The following is a 9,220-nucleotide window of genomic DNA, read 5'->3' as shown; positions in this document are numbered from 1 at the left end:
GGCCATAGCGACAGGTAAATCGGGGACTATCTCCCCTACTGTCACTAGCACATGGCATCATATCATACTAGCACATAAACATAACACAGGTAGTAGCAACCCTAGATGAATATCACAGAGACAATCATCCAATCATACAACTCCTACTGGTGGGCCGGCATTGTGGCCGTTGACCCACTGCTACTAGAAGGTAACTCACCTCGAAAGTAGCTGCTGAAAGTCTGCTTGCTGAGCGCCTGACTGCTGAACCGGTAAACCTCCGGCTATAAATCATAAACATAGATTAGACACTCATAAATACCCTTAGGTCAAATGACTGACCCTCCCCTAGTCCAAGGTCAACTCCTTGGTCAAAGTCAACTTCCAGTTGACTGGACTCGCCGAGTCATGGCATAGACTCGCCGAGTCCTTCTCCTACTAACCCGGTCCTACTCGACAAGTCCTTCTTCCCACTCACTGAGTCACCCTTAACTCACTACATGGGACGATTGAACCGACTCTCGACTCAACTCGCCGAGTCCAAGAACAACTCGCCGAGTCCCCACGAGTAGATCTTCTGCTCGCTTCCAAATCCTCACCAGAGCATCTTTTTTTGAGGATTTGGGTTTTTGGGACTATTGCTACACGCTAGATTGCTAATTCCGCGTGCAGATATGAAGGGTTGGACCTCCAACACTTAAACCCCTCTCAATCAGTAACAGTTCATCGGACTCGCCGAGTTTGAAGAACAACTCGTCGAGTACCATGCAATCTTCATAGGACTCGCCGAGTCCCTTGATCCATTTCCCATATAGACCAAATCTGAGACATGCAATGCTTCAAAACCATAGATCTATGTTCATAGGGCATGCTTATCACGTAAAGTTGCAAACTTTACGTGCATGCATGGCTCTACAAGCTCCAAAAGGCAAATCCAAGCTTTTTATGAGGTCATACACCCAATGGGGACCTCAATCACTCCAACCACAGAAACTTTATACTTATAATACGTCCATAATGTCTAGATTTGAAGTCCTTTCGGGTCATTAAGCACAAACACAAGGAGTATGGTGTTTTAGGGCTTGAAAACCACCATTTTAGGGAAAAAAGGAATCTAAAGAACTAGTGATCAAGCTAGGGGCTTTTCTACCTGAATAGAAGCCTATTGAAGTGTAGATTCCGGATCTACCTCCCCTCGTTGCACATTACAACCTCTTTCTTCTTCTTCTAAGCTCCAAACCTTCTTCATAAAGCCAAAATCACTCTCAAGAACAAAATGGGGGCTAGGGTTTCGCTTTTCAGCTCTCTGTAAGTGTTAGGGACAAAGGAGGCCAAGATAGAGCATTTAAATAGGGTGCAAACACTCGGATTAAGGTTTTTGCTCAAACAAGGTCTACTCGCCGAGTCCAAAGTTCAGTCCCCGCGTCTTATCCCGTTCCTACTCGGCGAGTTGGTCCATCAACTCATCGAGTCCAAGGAAAAAAATGCATTATTTTAAAAATGTTAATTACAAGGAGTACGTACCGGGAACCAGGTGCTACATGAAGATTGTTAAAAACAAAATCCATTCTTGGGTGGTGGAGGAGAAAGAAAAAAAGAGAGGGACAAAAGATGATGACGGTTAATCGTTTGCTTCAAATTTATAAAGAGATTGATGACGGGGTTTCTCCAAATATTTTTTTGACGAATGGTCTTCTTTGATTTGTTTTCTTAAGAAAATCGACAATGATGAGGCAAGTGATTTAAGTCAAAAAACAAAATTTGTTTGGGCTAAGGAGGGTGATGAAAACTCAAAAATGTTTCACGGTTTGTTGAAGCGTAGAAGACGTCAAATGGCGGTGTGTGGTATTCTTATTGATGGTGTTTGGAATACTCATCCAAGTTCTGTTAAAAATGAATTCTTTAATTTCTTTTGCGAAAAATTGAAGGAGGTGTATTTTTTGGTTTTTGAACTGAGAAGCTCTCGTTTTTCTTGCGTTAGTCCAGAGCAAATAGAGGAGTTGGATAAGATTTTTTGTGAGGAAGAAATAAAGCAGGCTATGTGGGATTGTGTGGTGGATAAGGCACCAGACCCTGACAGGTGTAATTTTTATTTTATTAAACGGTTTTGGGATTATCTCAAGGATGATGTGTTTAGTTATACGAGTGATCTTAGTATTAGAAAGTACATCCCTCCTGGTTTCAATTCTTCGTTTACCACTTTAATTCCTAAGGTGAAATATCCTATCTTGGTTAATGACTTTCTTCCAATTAGTCTTATTGGCATTATTTTCAAAATCATTGCAAAAACTCTTGCAATCGTATTGCTAAGGTGGTGGGTTCTTTAGTTGGTATGGAGATACAAATCCGTTTCTTGGGATTTCTTGATCAAGATTATGCAATTTTTGGGGTTTGGCCCCAATTGGATCTCTTGGGTTACGGCGTGTCTTACTCCTTCTAGATCTTCAGTTTAGGTGAATGGAAGTCCGACTGTAGAATTTACTTTGGAAAGAGGTCTTAGGCAAGGAGACCCTTTGTCTCCTTTTCTTTCTCTCCTTGCCGTGGAGGCTCTGAATGTTGCGATGTTTGATGTGGTGGAGTTGAACATTTTTAAACATTTCAAAGCGGTAGGTAATAAGATTCAGTTATCTCATCTTCTTTATGATGATGATGCAATTTTTGTAGGTAAATGGTCTGAATAGAATTTTTTGCGACTTCTAAGGTTCTCGGGTTTTCTAGTGTAGCCGGGTGTGAGGCAGATTTTTTTTCCTTTCAAGTATCTTGGTGTTCCTATCGGCTTGCATATGTCTTTAATTAAAACTGGAAACTGATTTTGACAAGTTTTCTTCGAATTTGAATGGTTGGAAAACTAGCATGGTGTTTATTGGCGGGAGGTATACCCTTATTCGTTCAGTTCTTGATGCCTTGGGTATTTATTATTTTTCTCTTTTTTAAAATCCCTATTAAAGTTGCGAAGTGTTTAGAAACGGCTAGAGCAATTTCTTTGGGTGCTAATCTTGAAGAAAAGTGTATGTCTTGGGTTAAGTGGAAACTTTTTTTAGCCAATAAAGTTAATGGTGGTCTCGGAATTGGTAAGTTAATGGCTTTTAATGAAGCTTTGCTGCTAAAATGGAGATGGAGGCTTGTTTCTAATCCTGATGCTTTATGGGCTCATATTATAAAGTCGATTCATGGTCGAAATGCAGGTTTTAATGCCAATTATCGTTTGGCTATAAAAGGTGTTTTGTCGTCTATAGTGGGTTCCATCATGAAATTACACTCTAAACATATTATTCTTCTTTCCACCTTAGCGAAATCTATTGGATATTGGAGAAATAGCATTTTTTGGAATGATGTGTGAGTTGGAAGTGTTCCTCTCATTGAGTTATTTCCTAGATTGTATGCTTTGGATGTCGATTCTAATTGTGTTGTTATTGATAAGCGTCAGGGTAATAATTGACATTAGTGTTGGAGATATGATCTGAGAGGAGGTGTTCAAAGTGCCCAGTTTTCGGCCATGGTTGAGCTAATTGCTAATATTCAATTTTGAGACTTTAAAGATTCTTGGGTGTTGAATTTGACTAATAATGTTAATGTCGATTTTTCGGTGAAAGATATGCATGAGGTAACTAATGGCATGGTGTTACCTCATGGCATGGTTGAAACTAGATGGAATAGATTGGTGCCTATCAACGTGATTATTTTTAGTTAAAGAGATATTCTTAATCACCTTCCTACTAAAGATAACTTATCTCTTGAGGTATTGATGTTCCTAGTTCTCTTTTTCCTATTTGCATGGATCAAGTGGAGAATGTTAATTATCTTTTTCTTGAGTGTACGCTTGCAAAAGTTTTGATTCTGAAACTCAGGCAATGGTGTGATATTGACATGTCTAAGTTAAATTCAGTGGATGGGATGTCTTTGTTCTTGGAGACTATTTATTTAAGTATGAATCTTGGAAGCTATTATCTACACGAAGTAATGGTCCATATGGAACTTCAAAAATAAGTGTGTGTTTGACCAATTGAGACCTATAAAAAATAGGTTATTTGAAGATATTATTGTTTTTTTATTTTAATTGGGTGGTGCATCCGAAGCATAAATTATCTACTCTATGGAATTTATGGCTTCAAAACCCCATTTTGAACTTTATGATGTAATAGTTCCGTTTCGCCTTTAGCTTCTTACTAAGGGTTTTTTTTTTTTTTTTTTTTTTTTTTTTTTTTTTTAATTCATCCGTTAAAAAAAAGGAAGATTACCTGTAATTGCTATGAAACCAAACTTGAAAAACGTCGATCAAACACCTTGTTGCTACAACTTGGAATCCATATTTTCCTTAATTTGATTTCCCATTTATCGTGGCTTTAAACAATCTTGACTATAGCCAACTCCGCCACAATTTTTTTAGACCTCGAAACCAATTGTTTTTCTCAACTTCAATGGATATGTAACCTTCGTATCCAAGGATGTAACATATGTGTAACTCATAAAAATTGTATGAAGAGTTGGAGACTAAGGTTGTCCAGTAGAAGAATTGTTTGTTGATATTTTAGTCAAGATTAAGAATGTCAATATTAAAAAAGTATCAACAACAATAATTGTAATACCTCGATTTTCAAATATTACATTTTTAACCCTTGAAGTGGAATTTCTTTGCAAAAGGTTCCCATGTGGCATTTGGATAAGGGGTGTGCCTGCTTGAGTACGTTGGGCGTACTCCTATGGTACACTGGGTGTACTCTGGCCAGGACAAACTCTAATTATCTAGGGTTTAAGCACTATATATTCATTTTTATGGCTCAAGACCCCTTCCCATCCTCAACCTTCATGTGGAAAATCATTCCTTAGCCAATCCTAATCTTCTCAAGTGCATTTTTGAGATTTGGTGTCCTTGAAGGACCAAGTTGGAAGAGAATATCATCCTTGAAGAGTGGAACACTTTGGATCCAAGATTCCATCATCTTTTGACACCCTTTGGAGGTATAAAGTTCTGAACTTGATGTTGATTTCATTTAGATCTTATTAGCCTTAGATTTGTGGTTATTTTGGTCTCATGAGCTTGGTATTATGAGTATGTGGTACTCTAATCTTGTTGAGGTATCCTTTCAAACATTTGGGAGTGTCTTGAAGCATAAAAATGTGATCTTGGAGGTGATATTTAGCTCATGCATGTGTTAGAGGCTCTTAGTGGGTTAAGAACATAGGGTTTTAGACATTAAGAACTTGTTAGAGGGCCTTGTGTGTTGAGCAAGGTGTTCTGATGTCTGATATTTTTTGGTATATTTTAGTATGGCGGCTTTTGGAGGTTAGGGATCAAGAGCCGGAGCAGGTGGCCGGGATGGGCCAAGATTAACTGAGGACCAGGTTAGGGAGATCATTCATGAGGAGGCTGTTTCTATTATCTAGGAGAAGATACCGGAGCTGTTTGGGTCTGTCATTACTGTTACGGTGGAGTTCTTTGATGACCGGTATGTTGTACTTTTCTGAGGTTGTTATTGTTGCTACAGCTACCATGGCTGTTGCTGCCATTGGGGTTCGAGGAGAGAGATCTTTCCAGTACCAGTACTTCGATGATACGAAGCCCCCAGTGTTTTATGGGGTTTAGGATCCGATCATTTCCATGAGGTAACTGTAAGATGTGGAGGGATGCTTTTTTACTTGCTCTTGCCCAGCTGACCAGAAGGTCAAGTGCGCTCTGAACCTTCTTCTGTCTGGAGCAAAGGATTGGTGGAGGCTGGTTGATAGTTCATACACCCTAGAGCAGCGAGATGAAGTATCATAAGAGCAGTTCTTTGGGATGTTCCGTTCGAGATATGTCCCATTGGTGGAGCGGAGAGGTTGGCCTAGGAGTACCTAGATCTGAGAAAGACAACCAAGTCAGTGACAGAGATCACCAAGATGTTCATAGAGAGATCTATGTTTTACTATGAGTTTACTACTTCTGAGCAAGCTCAGTTGACTCGGTATCTATGTATGCTCAAGATGGATATTCGGCAATTTGTATCCACCCAACGCTATGGTTCTCTCGCTGAGCTTCAGGATGCCTCGAGGAGGCGAGAAATTAAGATAGAGACACAAGTGAGGGAGCAGTGTCAGGATCTGGATCGATCCCAACCTGCAGCAAAGCCGTTCAAGGCTTCCGACGAGAGTTTGGGTTCAGATGGAGGGAGGCGCAGATCTCGTGTATGTCGCAGGTGTGGCAGGGAGGGTCATTTTGGAAGACACTGCGGGCGGAGTGCACGAGTTTGTTTTCATAGCGACCAGGAAGGTCACATCAGAGCTCGTTGTCCTTTTCTAGTTTTCGGTGAGGTGATGGATCCTATACCCTTAGCTTGATAGTTTCCCAACGGTCGCCGTGGGACGGCCGGAGTCCCGAAGACCGAGAGTTGAGTTGGCAGTTCTTCTTGTTATCAATTGTGGTGGTATTGGTGGTTATATGTAGTTTATGTTTGTGTTTCAAAGTTTAGTTGTAACTCGAATGATCAATTAAATGGAAGTATCTTAGTTGGCCTTGTTTAATTTAATTTCTTGCATGAATGGATTAATTATCTTTGTTATCAGATTGTATGTGTGTATTGGGATTTATGAATGTTGTGTGGGTTTAGATTCTCCTATGTGTTTTGATATCAATGGTTGGAATCAAGTAGTGGTGTTCAAGATAGTCTGAGTATCTAACGATTTGAAAGTCGTTAGGCTCTAACATATCACAAGTACGGGAGAGTGGTACCTCGTAGCAAGAAAACCTTGTGCCAAGGTTTGGTTCCCAATTAAATTTCTCCAGGTTTAAGACTTCCATAAAATAGTTGGATCATTTGGTTTCACCTTAAGCTCATTTCCACCTGTTGGATTTCCCTCCTAGTCATATTAGTTTTTGTTGTGGCATCATAAGTAGGGAGTGATTGTGCTTAAAACTCTAGTGTGTTAAGGGCCCAGGTTGAGGGGTGTGATGAGGGCTTCCTTGCATGTTCTTGTTTCATTGGGGCTTGGAGGTCTGAGTCACGACCCGAATACCCGGTAGGATCAGTTAATTTTGTAGTCTCGAGTGTTGTCGTTGGTTAGTGGATTGGGGGTAGGCTCGAGTGTTGTCATTGGTTAGTGGATCGGGGGTAGGCTCGAGTGTTGTCGTTGGTTAGTGGATCGGGGTAGGCCCGAGTGTTGTTATTGGATAGTGGACTGGGAGTAGTCCCGAGTGTTGTTATTGGATAATGGACCGGGGGTAGGCGCTAGTAGGGATGTCAATGGGACCAAACGGGGGTGGAAATAGTTGCCCCCGCCCCCGAAATCAATTGCTTCCCTTGCACCCCGAATCCCCCGGTTACCTAGCCCCTGATCCCGCCCCCGGATACCTGTATTGCCCCCGATCCCGCCCTCGTTCCCCCGTTTATGGGCTTAAAATTGATTTTTTTTTCTAAAAAATGCTATATTTTGGGTTTAAAAAAAACTACTTTTCATAAACTAATTCACAACAAACATCAAAACTTAAATCACACCAACATCATAGCAAACATCAAGATAGCTAAACTGAAAATTATCACAACAATCTTTCACAGCAACTTAAATACAATAACAATTCAGAAATCAATTTACAGCAACTTAAATCCGATATCAATTTAGTATAAATCAATTCAGAAGTTAACTCACTACAACTAAAATCTAATTTCAGTTTAAAAATCAAAATCGAAATAAGCACACTATCAATAAAAATCAATCTAGAAATCATAGTCTTAATTCAGAAAAGAAACCATAAAACCGACAATCATAAAAATTAGAAAACTAAACTGGACTAGAAATCATTGTCTTGTTTGAATTGGACCAAAGAAGAAATTACCAAAACTGTCACAGAAAAAAGAGTGCTTGATGTCAGAGACAAGAAGAGCTGTTCTCCGGCGTTGGTGGAGGAAGGTATATCGTCGTGCAACGACCCAAAAATCAAGGGTAAAAATTTCATTTTTAATATAACTAAAACATTGATACCATTTAATTCAAATATTCCAAATCATAGTTAAGTAAATCATTTATCAGAGTTTATCCCAAAATCATTCATTGCAGAAATCATAGGTGTGTGCACTGCGATCAATCCGAGCTCTTTTTTTTTCCAAATCGATGATACCTGAAACCAAAACTATAAATCGTAAGCACATATCTTAATGAGTTCCCCAGAGCATACCCCACACACAATCCACATAACACATTTCGTATCAACTATAAAAGTTATCTCTACCACATACGCCATATCAATCACATAATCCATGCATATAAACATATAAGGATGTCGTGGGCTCGTCCCCAGGGTCTTATTCCAGGATGACATGGGCTCCCCACATGGTCTTATACCTAAGTGCCATGGGTTCTCTCATGGTATTTAATAGGAATGCCATGGGCTCTCCACATGGTCTTACATCTAGGTGCCATGGGCTCTCCCATGGTCTTTTGTATGAAAGCCATGGGCTCTCCACTAGGGGTGAGCATTTGGACCGACCCGGACCAAACCTGACCGGACCGGCTCTTGGACCGGACCGGTTATGGAGAATTTTGTGGACCATGGACCGAACCGGATGAGTCGTGTCCGTGTCCGGGTCCAGGTCCGGGTTTTCCGGTTTTTGGACCCGTTTGAACCGGTACAACTTTAATTGCTTAGAGTATAATAAGTAATCTACATTGATGTATAATATTATAACTTGCAAAATTAATATGTTTCCGTTTCACGCCTAACTAATCTACATTGATGTATAATATTATAACTTGCAATTTGCAAAAATTAATTTTCCAAATAAAAGCAACTAACATATAAATCAAGTTCACCAACAAAAGTTAAACAATTTTAAGACAAACATACAAAAGTATTACCGTAACAACAAAAATCATAGTTTAAACTTTAAAATCAATCAAACTAACAAATTTCATAAACTCATAATCTAATCTTCCATTGGATCTTCCCCATATCATTGTCATCCATATGTAACATATTTAAAGCTTGTGCAATCTCTAAATAAACACAAATGAAAATGTTGTTAGTATTTAATAAAAAGTAATAATTGTATAAAAAAAGAATAAAGATTGTAATTTTTTTACCCAAAGCTATATCATCATCATTCAAGATGTCATCAACGTTGTCAACTATCGGATTTGTAAACTTTATCACCAAATCTTGGGTGCATAACAAAGTTTCAACTATCAATGTCGACAAACTAGTTTGATACTCACTTACAACTCTACCACAAGTGCTAAACGCGGACTCGGAGTTATAGTATAAAATAATACT

General features: G+C 39.4%; 1 protein-coding gene across 1 annotated transcript; it reads left to right on the top strand.

The window, feature by feature from the left end:
• Positions 1 to 1,593: 1,593 nt before the first annotated feature.
• LOC111876299 (uncharacterized) lies at positions 1,594 to 2,306 on the top strand. The gene is made up of 2 exons (XM_023872848.1): positions 1,594 to 1,641; positions 1,695 to 2,306. The coding sequence occupies exons 1-2, from the start codon at positions 1,594 to 1,596 to the stop codon at positions 2,304 to 2,306; spliced, it is 660 nt and encodes a 219-aa protein (XP_023728616.1).
• The last annotated feature ends 6,914 nt before the right edge of the window (positions 2,307 to 9,220 follow it).

Source organism: Lactuca sativa, chromosome 1 (genome assembly GCF_002870075.4).
Source record: "Lactuca sativa cultivar Salinas chromosome 1, Lsat_Salinas_v11, whole genome shotgun sequence".
Lineage (NCBI taxonomy): Eukaryota > Viridiplantae > Streptophyta > Magnoliopsida > Asterales > Asteraceae > Lactuca > Lactuca sativa.
Note: the sequence above shows the minus strand (reverse complement) of the source record. Positions and strands in the feature narration are given on the sequence as shown.